Source organism: Rosa chinensis, chromosome 5 (genome assembly GCF_002994745.2).
Source record: "Rosa chinensis cultivar Old Blush chromosome 5, RchiOBHm-V2, whole genome shotgun sequence".
Lineage (NCBI taxonomy): Eukaryota > Viridiplantae > Streptophyta > Magnoliopsida > Rosales > Rosaceae > Rosa > Rosa chinensis.
In genome coordinates, this window is record NC_037092.1 from 85,885,854 (window position 1) to 85,904,889 (window position 19,036).

At 38.4% G+C, this 19,036-nt stretch overlaps 2 protein-coding genes and 1 pseudogene across 2 annotated transcripts; 1 reads left to right on the forward strand and 2 right to left on the reverse strand.

Moving 5' to 3' along the window:
- Positions 1-1,561: 1,561 nt before the first annotated feature.
- Positions 1,562-5,048, reverse strand: LOC112201881 (annotated as a pseudogene).
- On the forward strand, positions 2,190-5,945 carry LOC121049301. Its single transcript, XM_040506043.1, has 3 exons — positions 2,190-2,228; positions 4,136-4,210; positions 4,931-5,945. The coding sequence occupies exon 3, from the start codon at positions 5,031-5,033 to the stop codon at positions 5,943-5,945; it is 915 nt and encodes a 304-aa protein (XP_040361977.1). The 5' UTR covers positions 2,190-2,228; positions 4,136-4,210; positions 4,931-5,030.
- Positions 5,946-5,977: 32 nt separating this feature from the next.
- Positions 5,978-10,636, reverse strand: LOC112164361 (probable disease resistance protein At4g27220). Its single transcript, XM_024300566.2, has 3 exons — positions 10,556-10,636; positions 8,927-9,349; positions 5,978-8,831 (listed from the first exon to the last, which is right to left on the reverse strand). The coding sequence occupies exons 1-3, from the start codon at positions 10,591-10,593 to the stop codon at positions 5,978-5,980; spliced, it is 3,315 nt and encodes a 1,104-aa protein (XP_024156334.2). The 5' UTR covers positions 10,594-10,636.
- Between the last annotated feature and the right edge of the window lie 8,400 nt (positions 10,637-19,036).

Below are 19,036 nucleotides of genomic sequence, written 5' to 3' on the forward strand. Positions count from 1 at the left end.
AACCTTCTTTATGTCTCAAGATCTATGGGACATAGTAGAGAAAGGATTCTCGACTCCAGAAAATCCGACGGTGGAGCAATTACGGCAAGAAAAGAAAGAAAAATTAAGAGATGCTAGTGCTCTCTTCGCCATTCAACAAGCAGTGGACGATACAAATTTTTCAAGAATCATGGGAGCTACCACATCAAAAGAAGCTTGGGATCTACTAAAGGAGGAGTTTCAAGGGACGACAAAGGTACGTTCCGTTAAACTACAAACAATGAGGAGAGAGTTAGAAAATTTGAAAATGAAAGATTCTGAGATCGTAAAAGATTACTATTCCCGGTTAAAGGAAATAGTAAATCAATTAAGAGCCTATGGTGAAAATATTAGTGAGACTAGAGTAGTTGAAAAAATACTCATTAGCCTCACTGAAAAATATGACCCAATAGTTACTGCCATCGAAAATTCTAAAGACATGACAACTCTTTCGGTGACAGAACTAATAGGCTCTTTAGAAGCTTATGAGAAAAGATTGAGTAGTCGGAATGAAAGTCCTATAGAAAGTGCATTCCGATCTAAACTCAATATTCGATCTCAGAAAAATGAAAAAGAAAAGAAGTTTGAAGAATTTTCTAGAGGAGGAGATAGACCCAAATATTGGGCAAATAAAAAAGATATAAAGGAGAAAAGAAATTATTCTCCATGTGGAATCTGCCACAAAAATAATCATCAAGAAAAAGATTGTTGGTTTCGGGGAAAACCAAAATGTCGAAACTGCAACAAATTTGGTCATATTGAGGAAAATTGTTTCCTCAAGAAAAATCACCGAGCAGATTTTTCAGAAGAAAATGAGCAAGATGAGCAGCTCTTCTATGCATGTCACTCGGCGATTGAAGAGAGAAATAAGAAGTGGTACGTGGATAGCGGCTGCAGCAATCATATGTCTGGAGATAAAACCATTTTCTCCAAACTTGATACTTCACAAAAGTCTCAAGTGAAACTAGGAAATGGAGAAATGGTGAAAACTAAAGGCAAAGGTACGATTTCCATCCCGACTAATTTAGGAACTAAAAAGATTAATGATGTTCTATTAGTTCCTAGCCTGGAGCATAATCTCCTAAGTGTCGGACAAATGCTGGAAAATGGTTATGCTATATTATTTCATGGAGACTTCTGCAAAATATTTGACAAGAAAAGAAGGTTGATATTCAAAATAAGGATGAAAAATAGAAATTTCCCCATCCAATGGCAACAAATGGCCATGAAAGCAGAAGTCAAGAAGAAAAATATTTGCCTAGTGAAAAAGCAGCCGAGGACTCTACCACGTCAAGCAAATAAAGAAAGGAGTTCAAATCCTCCACAACCAAAAAGTTGTGAAGTTGCGATGAAGAAGAAAGCCAGAGAAAGGCTATGGAAGAAGAAAGCTGAAGGAAGGCCATGGAAAAAGAAAACAAGAGTGAGAACACCTTCGCCAAGGCACTTCCAAGATCAAGACTTGAATTACTACGAGATTGCTCGGAATATCATCAATGTGCATTAAGGAGGAGTGTTAAAACAACTAATGCACATTGGAGTTCTCTAAATCTTTCTCTAACTATCTAGATTAGTCTAGAACTTGTTCAAGTACTGGGTCTAGATTAATCCATAATGATCATGTAATCAAATGTCTAGAGAGTTCTAGTGTTGCTCACTAATGTGTGGTTATTAATTAACCACATGAGGAAAGTCGGTTGACTTGGCCTATATATATATATGTACTAAGCTTTGTGCAATTAAGAATGAATCATCAATTATCACAACTCCTCTGTTTTACAACCATCTCCTCTGTTTCTAACTTTTAACACCTCCTCTACTTCTAGTCCTAGCTCACCTAGCTCCTAAACATCTTTTTCTAAACACATTGTTCTATCCCACTACCTCTAAAGCTTCCGCACTAAATTCCAACAGTGGTATCAAAGCCACAAATTCTAACAGTCACATATACCAGCATTACTTTGGAGCAGTAAAATTTGGAGTTCAGAACATACCAAAGATTCGGGAACCTTGCTAAGTTTGTTTCTCATTAGTGAGATTGCTGAGTAGCCTTCATGAGCATCCATTGGCCAATCCTTCAATTCACAACCAGCTTTTACGAATAAAGCATGACCTTCTTCAGACAAAGCAATAGACATGGCCACATTTCGGATGCCACAATGCATCCTTATGCATCCCTTCTTGCCATCCAAAAGCAACCCCGAAGCTTTAAGGTATGCAACCATAGAATTTGCTCTGTCTCTAGCTTCTTGCAATGTGTCAGAATATTGAAGCAAATCCTTTCCAATCCCATACTTCAACAATTCTTCAACTGGGATATCATAACCTTCTGGAAACATGCAGCAAAGCAAGAACAATGACTTGGCATCATCAAACCTCAAGGTATGATAGCTTAACTCTATTCTTTTAAATGTATCTGTCTCATCTTTAGTGTGGACAAGTTGAGATGCATTTAGTTTTTGAGCTGCTTTTTGCAATTCATTGTCATTATCTCCAAATGCCTTTGAAACTGCTTCATTCCACTCTTCCACGTATTTATATCCAAGTGCCCTTGCAGCTTCTTCCAGTACGTTTGGGAGACCAGCACATTCTCTAACTATGTTCCTCTCTTCATCATAGGAAATGGTAGATTCATGAAAAGGCTTTCTCAACTTCTTCATGAATAACTTCAAAGAATCTTCCTCTGATAGGACATTGAGAGGAATATGTGCTTGGCACCCCATAGAATGACAAAGATTCCTGATCCTTGTGGTGAATAGGACCTTGGAATTGCATCCTTGGAGCTCGTCATAGCTAGGAATTCCAATGCTTGACAAATTTATTACCTCCTAAATGTCATCCAAGATAATAAGGATCCCCTTTCCTCCCATGATCCTCTCCTTCAATCTACTGGCTCTTTCTATTTCTTCATCCTCCACCAATTCCATTCCCAGCTGATTTACCAATGCACCTTGAATTTTTTGCAAATCAGGGTTTCGGGATATAACAGCCATAACAACATGATCAAAAAGCCCAATTCTTTGGGCTTGTGCACTGACATGTTTCACCATGGCTGTCTTGCCAACGCCTCCTCTTCCATAGACCCCAATGACGGTGATCTTATCACCTTTCAGCATCTTCTTAACCTCATCCATGGCTTCTCTTGTTGATTCAAATTCTTCAAAATCTCCCCTTGGTGCTTGAGGTACTTTTTTGAGCACAAATTTCACAATGTCTTCAACCAGTTCCCTTTCAGATCTGCATTGAGAAGGGTCAAATTCCATTAGGCAACTAATGAATGCAAACGTACGTACAACAACTTTAATTTTTAATGATAGAAATCATACTTATGGTTCTTTGAATGCCAGCCAGAGAGATTTCCCACTTTTGTTAAATCAGCTCTCCACTGCTTCACCTTCTCTGTGTCATACCTTGCCTTGCTTTCATGCTTTGTAAAGGCCACTTCAAATTGACCCTTCTGATATCGTATATCAGAAGGATCCACATGATAAAAAATTGGTAGAATTGTATCCTTGCCTTCCATGCATTGAAAAATCTTCGTGAGTTCATCTAAACACCATGCAGAAGAAGCATAGTTTTCTGACAGGACAATGATCGCAAACCTTGATTCTTCAATTGCTGTCAGTAGACTTTGAGAAATATCCTTCCCTTTCTCAAGTTGTTCATCATCCTTAAATGTTCTAATTACTTTCGTGTTTTGCAGTTCATGGTATAAATGGGATAGAAAACCCTTGCGAGTGTCTTCACCCCTAAAACTCAAAAACACATCATGCTTCCACTGAGCTGGTTCAGCTGTACCTCCAAAAAAATTAGAAAAAAAAAAAAAGGTATCAAGAAAAGTCAAGAACTGAACAAAGAGAAACAAAAGGGAAACCACAACGAAAAACAGACAAGAAGGGAGGTTGACAGATCATAAAAAAGTGATGGAAGCACAAGAAGACATAGAGTTAAAAAACAGAGTAACTCACAGTTTCCAATGGTGGCTTGTGTTGTTGCTTCAACTGTTTCAAAATCTTTGCTCGACTTTGGCATTGTAGGCTCAATTTCCATAGTGGCTTGCTCTGTTGCTTCAAATGCTTCAAAATCTCCCATATTGATTTCAATAGGTTCTACTTTACAGTACGCAGATTCCGCAATGGCTTCAACAAGTTCTCTTTCAGTACTACAAGGAAGAGTTATGGGCAATAATCATCAGGTAAACTAATAATAAATCTGAAAGCACAAGTATAACTCTTGGTTGTTAATGTATTCTCAATGATACAAGGTTAGGATTCTGTGTACGCCAATTAGACACTTCGTTTAAAGCATCGACACATTTTTATTAATGTTTTGAATTTAACATCATGGATTCAAATTTACTCACCACCAATACTTTGGTGGTGATACCACCACTCAATATAAAATTGTCATGTGTTATAAAACATAATTATAATTAATCATAATGTTTTATTAAATAAATAAATTTTAAGTATTAAATTAATTCTACATGACGTGGTAAGTTTTAATTGGGTGGTGATATCACCAGAAAAAATGATGAGCAAATTTGAATCCTAACATTATAGACCTCTATTTCGTTTCCGTTGATATTTTTTTTTTTTTTTGGGAGGTATTCAATAAAATAAGAGTGATAGAGGGGTTGCTATATATTCCCCTCCTACCCTCGATCAGATATAGTAATTAATAGGCAGTCAGTCATATTTATGGCATTGCCACAATTATATACAAGACTTAAAGAACGAAGATGACTTGGTGGCAACCAATGTTGATAATCACTCCATACATTTTAAAGGATGAAATAGAAAAGTCAAAATTATAGAATATAAGAAAAGAAGAGTGACGTAATTACCTTTTGCGTATTAGACCAAAGTAATATAACTTATCACTCCTAAAAAAATGTTCTTGTTCTTGTGAAAAGAACGCGCCTCACGCGCGGCGAAAAAACAGAGAGAGTACGAGTGCTTCTCCCGGCCGAACGCCGCCGGCGCTCCTGCCGTAGCGTTCCGGTCCGGGAGAGGATGATCGGTGCAGTTTTATGCCGGAGGCTTGGCCTAGGGAGGGATGGCGGCTGGATCTCGGACAGAGAAGACCGATCGGTTTTCTTTCTTCTTGGATCGGGGGTCAAGGTGGCTCGGCGTGGTGCGATCTACCGGCTGAGTCTGGTGTCACGGCAAAGGATGGTGGCTTGCCGTTGCTTGGCGATGGCGGGGCTGAGGTTGGAGGCTTGGCGAAGGCTGCGGTCTCAATCTCATGGCAGAGGCGGGCCTGGAGGGGATCTGATCTCTCTGGGGCTTCTGCTTCTGTTGGCGTCCAGGTACTGGGGTGGCCCGCTTTGTGGTGCGACGACGTTGTGGTGGTGGGATTCGCTGCGGCGGTGGGGCAGTGCAGAGGGGCTGGACGGCGGAGCGCGCGGGCATTGGACTCGATCTTGGTGGATTGCGGCGTCGGATCCTTGTGGGGAGTGGCTTGTGGGCCGAGTCTTTAGGCTAGGGTTTTTGTTTAGTCTGTTTAGTTTACTGGTTTTGCTGTTAGTCTTTAGTTTGTTAGTTGTTGGATCTGTTCGTCAGATCTCAAATAAGTCCATGCTTTTTAGAGTTATGGTAGTCGTCGTGGTTTCCGGCAATCGGATTGATTTGGGTTGCTGGCTCGTTGTCAGGATCCAGTCCTACCTGGTCTTTGTGCTAGGTTTTCAATATCAGCCTGTGTTGAGGAGAAAGGGTGATTCTGGGATAGCCCGCCCAATAGGGTTCTATTGGTTAGTACCTATCCTAGTTAGTGCTACTTATTTTGGTCCGATTGGCTCGAGCAGCGGCTCAATTCGATTGTGGTTGTTGGTTCCATTGACGCGTCCTTTTCTCTTTGTCGGAGTAAGGATATGTGATGTTAGTCTGAGTGTTAGTGTGATGTATACCCTGATGGGTGTTGTAATTTGAAGTATTCTTAATTGAATGAAGTTATTTTCGAATCAAAAAAAAAAAAAAAAGTAATATAACTTATCATTGAGTTGCACTTGGTTCCAGCTCTGGAAGTCGGAAGCAAAGGCTGAAAACTGGGGGCAGTCCTTCACACTCAAGTGTTTCAATGAAGGACAGTCGATATCAATAGTACCACTTCCACCGTACAACCTAGGAAGTTTCTCCAGACCTAAGTTCTTCAATTTTGGAAGAACAGTCTTCTTGTCACTCACTGTTTCTTTGCTTACTTCAATTAGTCTTTCCAGTAAAGGACAATTGTCTACAAAAAGGTCTTCCAATTGAAATAGAAATTGAGCAGCATCAAACGAGAAGAGGCCTCCTAGAAAGTTGCAACGGTAGATGAACAAACTTTTAAGATTCTGGAACATTGCTTGTCGAGCAGGACCATTACATATGCTTCTTACGGCAGATAAATTGAAGAATATCATCTCTCTCAATCTTGATTGCTGCTCAGACCCTTCAGATCCAAACACATATTTCATTCTAGGTATATCCTTACAGATTAGATTCTCCAAATTTGGCAAACTCTTTAACAACGTTGTTGGTAAAAGTACATTTCCCAAGTTGGGACAATAATGGACCTTCAATAACTTCAGATTGACTAGAGACCCAGCTGGTAATTCACCAACGCATAACTCTTCCAGGCAATCCACTCTCTCTATATGCAACTCTTCCAAGTTCTCAAACACAGGTGTACTTGGAACCCATGTTATTCCGTTCATCAACTCTTTCAAGCCATCATTGGGACCAATAACAGAGAGATGCTTCAGACTATGTAACCTTCCATGGTGATATTCCACAAGAATGTTATTTAGATCCTGATTCTTTATGTAGTATAGCTTCTCTGTGTTCTTTGTCACCACATTGACAAACCAATCTGGTAGGTTACTGATAGTTGTGTCAAGAATCAAGGATCTTGAATTACAACCATACTCAGGGATTTGATTGCTTAGGTCTCTAACTATGTTTTTGGTGCTTTTGTCTCCACTGATGCAAATATCAAAGTAAACCCAATTGGGATTGAACTCAACTTTTTTAGGGATGCATTTTGCATCAGACATGCAAATCTTCAAAATGTTTAAATATAATAAGCCAGTTACCTCATGAAAGCCAATAGTTTCTTCTCCTTCTTCCTCAACTTTACTGCCCCACTCCCAAAATCCACAATCCATGTACAGTTCTTCTAATCTATGCAACTCTGAGATTACTTTAGGTGGAATTTTGCCAATAAGTCCACCGGTAATGTCCAACATCCTTAGATTGGTCAAATTCCCAATTTCTCTCGACAATTCTCTGATCACATTTCCTCTCATACTCAGAATCTCAAGCTTCTTCAGTGTCCTCAGGTTAGAAAAGTCAATCATGGGGCAAGATTCAAAATACAAAGCTTGAAGGTTTGTTAGGAGACTGAATGATTGGGGAAGTGATGTAATACTAGTGTGGCTAAGGTCTAAGACCATCAGTGCATTACTACTTTGGAAAAAAGCTTCTGGAATCTCTTCTAGATGATTATTCCCCTGTAGTAATAAAATCTTGAGTTTTGGACATACCAACTCTTCTTCGGGTAGCTTGCTAATATCATTCTCCATTAGTGAGACTGCAGAGTAACCTTCATGTAATTGACGTGGCCAATCCTGTAAACCACAGCCAGCTTTTACCAAAAACCCATGCCCATCTTCAGATTTTGCAATATTCAGGGCCGTATCCCGGATGACATCATGCATCCTTACACATCCCTTTTTTTCACTATCCAAAAGCAAGCTAGAATCTTTCAGGTACCTGACCACTGAATCTGCTGTTCCTCTGGCTTCTTCAATTGTTTTGGCACGTCGAAAGAATCCTTTCCCGATTGCATACTTGAACAAGTCTTCTATTGGGATGTCATAGTCTTCTGGAAATAGGCAACAAAGCAAGAAGCATGACTTGGAATCTTCTTCTTTCAGGTAATCATAGCTCAACTTTATACATCTGAATGCATCTTCTCCATGATCAGGGTTGGCAGTTTGTGACTTCTCTAGTCGTTGAGCTGCTTCTTTCCATTCCGCCAGGAATTTATTTCCAAGTGCCCTTGCAACTTTTATCACCGCAATTGGGAGACCAGCACATTCTCTAGCCACCTTCCTCGCTACATCCTCGAATTTAGTAGATTCAGAAAACCTTCCTGCATTTCTCACAAATAAGGTCCAAGAATCTTCTTCTGATAGGGTGCTGAGGGTGATATTTTCTTGGCACCCCATGACATGACACACATTCCTTATCCTTGTGGTGAGTAGGACTTTGGAATTACAATTTTGAAGTTCCTTGTAGCTTGGTATTCCTATTCTTGACAAATCGATTCTCTCCCAAATGTCGTCTAAGATTATAAGGATCTTATTTCTCCTCATTATCTCCTTACTCAGTCTTGCTGCCCTTGAACTTTGTGTACTTTCCTCCAATTTGATGCCGAACTGATCTGCAAATGTGCCAAACTGATTTGCCAATGTGCCTTGAATTTTTCTCACTGTAGTTTCCTGCAATCCGACGCCCAACTGATCTGCCAACATGCCTTGAATTTTTCTCAAGTCAGGGCTTTGGGTAACAACAACCATAATCACATGATCAAAAAGGCCAGTATTCTGAGCTTGTTGACTGACATGTTCCACCATGATTGTCTTTCCAACGCCTCCCATGCCGTAGACCCCAACAGCAGTGACCTTGTCATCATTTAGCGCATTCATAACCTCGTCCATGGCTTGTCTTGTTGCTTCAAATACTTCAAAACCACCCGTGTTGATTTCCACAACCCGTTGTTTTACTTTACTCCACATAGATTTCATAATGGCTTCGACAAGATCTCTCTCAGACCTACAAGGAAGAATTAAGGGTCAGCTTACTCAGCTATATTAATAAGCACAAGTATAACCCTTGGTAATTGAGATAGCTAATCTCATGATGCTTACTTGTAATCCAGTGTATGCCACCCGGACAAACTGCCCACTTTTGTTAAAGCAGCTCTCCACTGCCTCACCTTCTCTAATTCATACTCTTGCTTGGCTAAAGCTTCTGCAAAACTCCCCCTTTGAGATCTTACATCAGAGGGTTCCACATTATAGAAAAGTGGAAATATTCTGTTGTTTTCTTCCATGCACTCACAGATCTTTGTAAGTTCCTCCAAACACCAAGTAGAATGAGCATAGTTTTCCGACAGAACAACAATTGCACACCTTGATTCTTCAATTGCCCTCCGCAGAGCGCGAGAAATATCATCCCACTTGTGATTCTTCTCTGGGTCAGGATCTGGGTCAACCGTGACTGTTGTGATTCTTCTCTCTTGCAGCTGATTGTATATATCGGTTGTAATACCCCATCCAGTGTCAGGACCCCTGAAACTCAAATACACATCATACGTCCACCGACGAGCTATTGATGATGGTTCAGCTGATGAAGGAAGAGATGCAGCAGTTTTTCGAGGGCTCAAGTCCATTGAAAATAACCGGAAGAAAAAACCGACCAAGGCATCAAGAACAGGCAAAGAAACCAAAAGCAAGGGGAATAATGGAAGAGTGACTATCTAATTCACACTGTCAATACCATTACCAGCATATTTTCTACACACAAAGCCCCATATCTTATCACGTCTTTGTTTACTAAACCCTATACCCTAAACTCAACTAGTTGCACATGTTTATATTTTTTAACAACAGATCTTATCGTGTCTTCAATTAAATATAATGCAACTAGTCGTTACTGTTTAAATTATATTCCTTTTACACTTTACTGGAGTAAATCTTATGAGCAATTTCTTTAATTTTTATTTCCCTTACACTACTAACTCTGCCTTGCTGGTTTGCAGGTTCAGTTCATTTCGATTTGGTTTTGCTCTATGAAATCAAGTCTGCCACTTCAAGCTATTTAGCAATTGTTGCTAAAATAGATTTTCTAATCATAACTTTGTGCATCGATTATTAACCTATTGCAATTATTTGTGTTTATGATCCTATGACATCTTCTTCACCTACAAATATCATTAACATTAGTTTTGGAGGACTGCTAAGTGCTAACCTGTTAAGTGTAAACAGTAAACCAGTCTACTATCAAGCAAGCCGTAACAATTTGACGAGATATTATCATTTCATGTTAGACTACTTCACTCCTGGTAACAGGTACATCTCAAAGACTTTTTAAACTGCAAGCATTAAACATGTCTTGTTATAGCTTAAGCATCATAGTAACCCTTAAAATAGCACCACAAAACTCATCCTGTTAAGCTTCAAGCTAGAACATCCAAATGCTTGATAATGTGGCTGCCATTCTCATTCCCTAAATGCGCCAGCGACCGGGTAACTCCACATATTTGCTCCAAAGTATAGGCTAATATAAAACAGCCAAACCAAAGTTTAGCAAGTACGGTTTTTCTTTTCTTTTCTTTTTAAAAGGCTTAACAGGGGAGGGTACACTTCAAGGTATCAATCAGGTCATTGACTCGAAATCCAAGGTAACAGAGCAAAATAGCCACTCAATGATTTTGCTACAATTTCAGCTCAAAGATATTTATAAGGAATTGTTGAGAATTATATACGCATACATACCCAGCAGCAAGAATTGACTGCAGCATTTTTCTGAGCATGTCAACTGATCACTTCAATGTCACTAGATTTATTGAATGGCTGTTGGGATCCCTTCCGCAGGTGTTTTGAACCCAAAATATTTTAAGTTTGTATATCGAGTTTGAGGCCCCTGCTAGATCACCAACCTATTGACACACAGATAAGTACAACAAGTCTCTATAACCATCCAACCCAAATGAAATGAAAAATTACCTCGGTAATAACCATTATGAGTAATTGCATCTGGAGACGAATTCGATTTTATATAGCAAAACAAATCTAGGTCTTTTGTTATCCCCAAGGGCAAAATATCAGTTGAAAATACTCCTGGTTGCGGCAGATACAGCTGTCATATGAGTTCAGTATGAGCATGTCATGCGCTAAATGGAAGTACCACCAAATGAAGTGCGTTACAAAAGTGAGAAACAATTAAAGAAAAGGAAGGGTTCGGACAAAACCTTATGGCCAGAATCTGCTGGAACATTATCCGAAGCATGAATGTCAATCTACACTTTCCTCAAACAAGTTTCCTGAATTACTACCAGAAATATTTGCAGCATTCTGTTCGTAGTCACAATCAACCAACTCTTCTAGTCTATCAACCTGAACTGGTATACATATAAAATATTAAAAGTAATTAATAAGATGCATTTTTACTCAAGAGAAAGAACAAGTGCTAATTGAAACTGGAAAGGTTAGCAGTTCATAAAGATGGATTCTTTCTTTGTAAGGCCATTTTGAGGCATTTATCCAAGATTGTAGATTACTAACTCAAGCTGTCTCCTATATGGTTTGGAGTTTTTAGTAAATCTTAAAGATACAACCTTGGATTAGTTATTCAAGGCTAATATGTGAAAGTCAAGCAATGCATTAGCATAGGAGCTAGTCAGCTAGATGTCAATAAGATATACAAGCGAAAAGTGACGTCAATCACTGTGAAACCCCCTAATTCTGATTCTCTCTGATCAAATAGAAAAAGCTAATAGAAGCCCACCAAGAATAGAAACTGTAAGAGCTGACTGATAATGAAATGAAAGGGCAAGTAATTAAAGAGAAAACTGAGAAAAACTTTGTTCCCATCAACTAGCAGAAATTAAGTTTACTCGCAATCATTAAATCAATGAAGCAAATCACTCATCAAACACAATCCACTGCAGAATCATCAAGTATAGGGGTACAACCTTTGAGAGGATTGGTAAACCTTTAAACTAGCCTTTACTCTGTCATGGTTATTGCTGTTTATTTAGCACAACCCTTGAATTTTTATTTTATTTTTCATTTCTATGAGTACATTTCTCTAACTGGAAAGGAAAAACAGAGGAATATTCAAAGTAAAGCTAAATTAAAATGCAACATCATAATACAAAAGTCTAGCTAAAGAAAAATGGTTTGAGCATTTAATGTTTCAGAAATCAACAAGCATCTAAACATTTTCACTAAACACAAAATTTTCAATTTTACACCAACTCACCCAGTGTTCACAGCTCACATAAACATTTTTGTGGTTTTATGATCTTTCTGCACAAACCATCTAAAAGAAAAAGGAAATCAGTGATCAGTCATGATGAATGATAACAAACAAACATAAGATTGAAGAGTAAGGGCTAGTTACTTAACGTCTTCTTTGGGAAATTGGAGAGACTACCCTCATTCCCTTAATCTTGCATGATCACATTGTGACATTATTCCTTTTCACAACCCTTTTGGATGATTGGTTTATAGATGGAACAGAACTTGAGTCTTTGTAGTTCAATTGATCTTACGAGTTGAACCATAAGATGTCAAAATGAATCTATGAATTGGATCTGCTGCTCACTTTTTAAAGGAAAAAAAATAAAAATAAAGAGGAAGGTACAGCAAAGAGAAGGTGGATCAGAAGTCCACAAAGGAGGAGCAAAAGAGCAAAAACAGTGCTCTAAGCAAAACAGAACAGAAACAGCCCTAGATTACAGTACACTTCTCTGATGCTCACTGATCGGTTTAAATTAAAGATACACTGTTATTCAGAATCAAAATCCTATCCTTCAGTCCCTTGTATGAATAATAAATTAACAGCCAATCTTGTAAGGTGTATATAGAGTTTGAATTAATATTCCAACTTGGTCTGCAGACATTTTTATTTGAAACAATAGGAACTGATGAATAGAACTTAGAATGCTGGAAAATTCAGACTAGAAGGATAAATGGTATTGCAACAACTGGGCAACACAACTTTGGCTCACAGGGATGGACTCGCTTAGATTGTTCATTATGGTATTCAAACTTTGGGATTTAGGTTAAAGATGCAGCTTAAAAGACTGGACACACCTGTCAACCTGCAAAAGTTATGACAATGTCCCTTTCATTAATATGGTGTGCTCAAACCTAAATGTTTAGTTAAAAACCCTTGGGGAGTATTGCTAAACTTCTGCCTATAGTTAACCTTTCTAAAACATGTTAGTTAAAGCTATTTTTGTTAAACCTTTTAGATATTGGCCTAAACAAAACAACCTTTAACCTGCAAAAAACTCTGTTTGATCATATGTACTTATTTACAAACATGTGAACATATATACTTGATTTTGACTTATGAGCACATTCTTTTTTATTTTCTTCTTTGGTCTGGAACTACTTCATTAAAGGCTCAAAAGAGTACAAAGATCAATACGTACAACACAACAGCATTAAGAAACACAAACCGGCTAAGCTATGCTGATAACAAACGCAGGAAGTAGTGAATTTAGTAAAGGCACTAAAGGAGGCTTAGACAGTCTATCAACCAATATGTGTGTGTGGGTGTGTCTAGACTCTAGATTTCATTGTATTAATTTTGGTCATTACTCATAAGAGTTAAGTATCTATCTATATTACAAGATACACATGCAGGATACAGATTTTCACCACAAGATAGAGGAGCGAAAATTGGTCTTCCTAGCAAATTTTTTTCTTTTGATGAATGATATTCTTTTTCTTCACACCAACAATCCCGTTAATTCACAATTAAAAGGTTTCCTGTATTATATATCAGATCTTCGGGAGCAACCCATCTCCCAATTTTGCATTCCAGATGAAATGCATCTCAGAAGTTGACACACTGAGGCCTTGTCGAGGGCTCCAAATTTCCTCATAACATGAAGTATGTGCATGGAAACTTGCATCATCATGGATATGAAAGACTGACATGACAAACTTGGACCCAAAAGCAGTAGACTCAAACAAAAGAATCGAAGAACTGACCTAGTACTCCATCATGAGCAAATCAAGTTACTAACTGAAAGCACCTCTAATATTATTACCCAAGAAAAAATCACAGACATTACTTATTCCAGGTGAATGGTAGAGTATATGAAATTACCATGTTCATTTATTAGGTTTCCTCAGCAGTGGCCATCGTAGGAAGGGCAGCCATGATAGCATAGACACTGATGCGGACAGCCTCATGATAAGGAGCAAAAACCTGCTGTAAGAAGCTTAGGAACCAGATATATTAGCGAGATCCCCCTGCCAATAAACATTGGAATTACAGTGCAGTACCAAATGTCCGAAAGTTAGATCTAAAGCTAATATAAAACAGGAATCCAATAGACAATTATAGAATCTTGCAAATTAAGCTAAAGACCTCTTTTCATTGGTACTTGCATGATTAATGAAGGGGTATTAAACAGGGATTGCAACAGTGAAGCAGTCGAACCATCTTCTATTGTACATTGAGCTTTTACAAGTAATCTGTTTTTGTTCCAGAGCATCGGTCAGGTTTTGAATTGGAACTTAGATTAACACAGAACAACTACAATGATGAGAGCATGAACTAGTTAATGATGCTTCTAAAACTTCAGGACAGAGACATACAAAGAGAAATTCTGAGAATCAAAAGTATAGACTTTAGAGATACCCAATGGTAAAAATGTGCTTGATCATAACTGTGAGCATATCAAGTATCTCTTCATTGATGGTAGGAATTTTATGAGATTGACGTACTGTTGGAATCCCTTTAGGCAGTTATTTTTAACGTCGTGATATGTTAGCACATCAGCTAGATCAGTCATTGCGGCCTCAGCTGCTAGATCATCAACCTTGAATACAATGACAAACCAGCAAAAATTCATGTACTCTAAGCGAACTCGTGATAGAAAATTCATGTTGATAACATAATGAGTGAAGTATATGCTGAAATGATATTTTTCCACTCGTGTAGCATAAAATGATCTAGCTACGTACTTTTGTTATCCTCAGCGGGAAAACAAATTAACTTGAAAACACCACTGCCTGCAGTTGCAATTTTATATGAGCCAAGTACTAAGACATCGGGTGCTAAACAGATCGAAGCTACATTTCAATCTGCTGAGTACTAGGGCACAATGATCTACATTAGAAAAAATGAAAACATAAAAATGCAGTAATGAAATCAGACAAATAAGGTGTGGACAAAACCTTCTGGACCAAAATCTACACTCGAAAGAGCAGTACTCTATCCAATTAAAGTCATGCATCGCGTACAACTTCATCAACCTGCATCCACATCCATACAAAATTAAAAGAAAGCAACTCATCAAAATCGCTTTCTTTTCTTCACTTGCCAATTTTTGGTCTTTAACCAAGCAATGTATTACTATTTCAAGGGTTGTACAGTTGTTCTATGCGGTTGATTTGGAGTTTCATACTAAAACTCAAACGATACAAGGATTTGTAATACAAGTCTCAGATCAAAAAGTGAAGCAATACCAATAAAAGCATATATAGGAGCCAGATGCCAATGCGAAACCCAAAATACCATCAAACAATGCTATCCACCAGGTTCTGTATACTTTGAACCCAATAATAGAAAGAAGAACTCAATCCAAGTTTTGATCAAAGTCTGTAAATTTGGTATAATAGGAATACACAAAAGCAAACGTAAACAAGTGACAGTAGTGAGAGGAACTTGCCGAGAATTTCAAATGAGAGAGGAGGAAGGAGACCACAGGCTTCATAGAGAAACGAGTGATCACCGCGCGCGGAACCGGACCGTTCACTAAAGCTGAGCACCCACCTCTTCGAATGCGTCTGCGCGGTCTTTTCCCGGTTGGCACTTATTATGGAGATGTTAAATTTGGGTGGTCGGGTTCCTCGAATGACCCGACCAGATCCATGTACTTGGGCCTAGCCTATTTAAGAACTGGGCAATTGGATAGTTGGGTCAATAGTGGGTGGGCCGAAGTACAAATTCTTTATCATCAGTGCAAGTCGGAGGCAGGAGATCAACATCAACTGCACTAATTTTCCGTGTTTCAATTTTGTCACCTAATTAATATCGCGACAGCTGTTTAGCATGAAAGTTGACTATTAACTCAAACAATTTTTTCATTTAACAAAATAAAAAATAAAAAATCAAAGGATGAAGATGATCAATTTTGAAGGGCATCTACAAAATTGGGTAAGGGTAGGAAATACGACTCTTTCTTGTATTTAATCAGTCAATCAGGATAGCTGTGTAAAAAAGAAAGGGGAATTTGATTCTACACCCGAATTCACACACACCTTTTAGATTAAACTCATCTATAAGATTGTTTTAATATACACCATGTTTGAGCTCAAAAGTATCTTTGGGCTGGGTCACATGAGAGATAAGCACCGCAAGCAGATAACAACGGCCCAAACGGATAGCTCTTGGCAGATACCGCGCGACGGCCCAGATGGGGCCCATGTTCCGAAAGACCACCCCAAGTAATCATTAAGATTCCCTGCCTACATGGGAGTCAGAGAATACAGCGAGGATTTCCCCCAGGGAGAAAGAGAAGTGGCAGGCGTGCTAGGCGTGCTATGGGATCTAGTCACTTTTACAGAATAGCAGGAATATAGCATCATGACTATATTAGTGCGCCATTATTGTGGAACGCTCGCGGGGATAGGTTTAAATATCATATCCCAATGGCCCGCATCCAATGAGGAATCAGCTTTACTCCTATTTTAATTATATCCAGATCAATTAACAATTATCTGTGGTATCTGTCAAGATTCCCAAGGTAATGCGTCTACATGTCAGATTCCTCTAAAGTCCAGAATATAATATTCTACATTTTTTTAGGACTGGGAATTCACAGAATAGCCTATATTCGAGGCTAGAACGAAAAAGAAAAAAGGTCAATCAACCAATTAATCTTTATGATTATCCAAGTCTCTCCGGAGCAACTTATCTCTTACCGGTGACCACACTCCAGTCCTAGTCTCCCTAAGAGCCGACTGTCAGTGCCGCCAAACCAAACCGGCAACCATACTCAAGTCCTAGTCTCCCCAGGAGCCGACTACCAGCACCACTGCCACTGATACTATCTCGACCAGAGAAGTAAGGGTAACGCCCTCGCAATCCAGGGAAGCTAAAGTCAGGCTTTAGCAAAACCCCTGCTTCTCCTCTACTTCTCGGTGATTCGCTCTACTCAATCTACAACGTTGAGTATCGATTGCGTGACAAGAAGAAACAAAACAAAAGTCCTCGCTCGCGTGGCATAGAAAAGAACCTAGCGACAAGGTTGGTGCTCCCCTCATCCACAAGAGCTTGAAAAGAAGTCAGGTCAAGGGACATCCCCGACGACCGTACCCAACGATGCTGGCACGCCCGCGCAATCACATCATGTCACCATCATCACAGCAAGAAAAGAGACTGTTGACCAGAGCAGCGAAGTTGGAGCCAAACACACCCAAACCTATTAATTAGGTTTATCTAAATAAAAAAATAAAATAAAAAATAAAAATAAAAGCCTATTAAATAGGATAAATATTAAAACTCATTGTTGTTAAGAATTACTAAAGCTGCCACCATTCCCAAACTTTCTGCATATGCAAGTCTTGAAATGTTTGCGTAAAGGCATCACCCAAAATTAATCAACTCTTGATTCCAGCAATTGAAATCAATACATGGGTTGGAGGTTATGTAACCTCCACATTCAAAAGCCTAATCTAAATCAATACCTGGGTTGGAGGTTATGTAATCTCCACATTCAAAAGCTGTAATTATAGGTGTCTAAGTCATTCTTTGAATGATTGAGGTACAAATTGTGAACTCCTTGAATGATAGGTACCTAAATCATTTGCTTCTGTTAAAACCCACAAGATGTTTAACGCCTGAATGATAGACAAAATTGTGCAATTTTACCTATGATTTATTCTACCTAAGTTATTTCCTGATTGATAGGTACAAATTGTGAACTCCTAAATGATAGGTACCTAAATAATTTGCTTATGTTAAAACTCACATGATATTTAACACATGTACGTACGATAGGAAAAATTATACAGTTAGGCCTATGGCTCACCTAAGGGACAGTTTTTAAGGGACTGTGGGGGACAAGTGAATTTGACGGCTGAAAATAAATGCACAGTTTTAAGTTGTTATAATTTCTGCTTTTATATTTAATACATGTGGTTGAGATGCATTTGTCCCTCACAGTCCCTTAAAACTGTCCCTTAGGTGAGCAAATCTGCCAAAATATATAGCAAGTGAAAGATAATGACAAGAGTGTTGGATTATGCTATTTCATTTCCAGTAAATGAGGTGAAATGAATATTTTACTAAAAAGTCAACAGCTATATTTGAGGAATATTTTACCTATTCAATTAGAAGGGTAAAATAGTCAAACTAAAAAAAATGAAAAATCATGATTATAGACTTAAAACCTATAAGGAAGGTTTAATTATGTGAATGTGTGTAGATTAAAAGAAAATATAAGAATGAGTTTTTCCTAATAGGAGCTTCATTTTTTGGGTTCTTTTTCTAATTTTCTCAGAAAGAAATTAGGATATGCAAAGCATGAACCTTCCTGGTCTATCTTGCTCTTCATTTTGCCTTTCCCTTTTTGTTGGGTATTTCTTTTGTATAATGGAAATTTTGAGCAAGCTTTGGCTGCTGATTTTTATTTTGTGTTTCATCATTTCACAGTGATTTCTCTTTGATCCCTAACCATTCTACCACTCTCCCTATAGGGGTTAGGAATTAGGACAAAGGGTTTGTAATTGTGTTTGAAACTTTGGATCCCAATACCAATATACCAAATGAAGTCACAGATTATTGATTGAAGAATCTGTGATTTTTCTTGAGTTCTTGTGGTTCATCCCTTGACTGTACAGACGAAGGACATGAAGAGAAAGAAGCAATTTGTTTCTTTTCATTTATTAAATGAAAAAATTATTTTGAGTTAACAGAGTTAACTTTCTGTTAGCGGGAAGACACAATTGAGACAAATAAAACTGACTGAGATAGGGGATCTCCTCCCCTGAGTCTCTGACATCTTCTTTACCAATAAACATCATTAACATTAGTTTTGGACAACTGGTTTAACCTGTACAGTGTAAATAGTAAACCATTGTATCATCAAGCTACCTACACTACTAGCAAAACAACAATTACCCACAAATTTTAATCCGTGTGAAATAAGACTTTCTCACACGAATTTCAGTGTGTGATAGCTTTTACCCACGGTACACGCATAGGTTGAGTTACCATGTGATTTG

Bases quoted from the DNA above. Each gene is read 5' to 3' on its own strand.
- LOC112164361 (XM_024300566.2), bottom strand. From the start codon at position 10,593: ATGCTCAGAAAAATGCTGCAGTCAATTCTTGCTGCTGG. The intron at 9,350-10,555 runs GTATGTATGCGT...TTTGAGTTTCAG, and splicing joins CAGTCAATTCTTGCTGCTGG to GGGTCCTGACACTGGATGGG. The intron at 8,832-8,926 runs GTAAGCATCATG...TCTTCCTTGTAG, and splicing joins TGGCATACACTGGATTACAA to GTCTGAGAGAGATCTTGTCG.
- LOC121049301 (XM_040506043.1), top strand. From the start codon at position 5,031: ATGATCGGTGCAGTTTTATGCCGGAGGCTTGGCCTAGGGAGGGATGGC.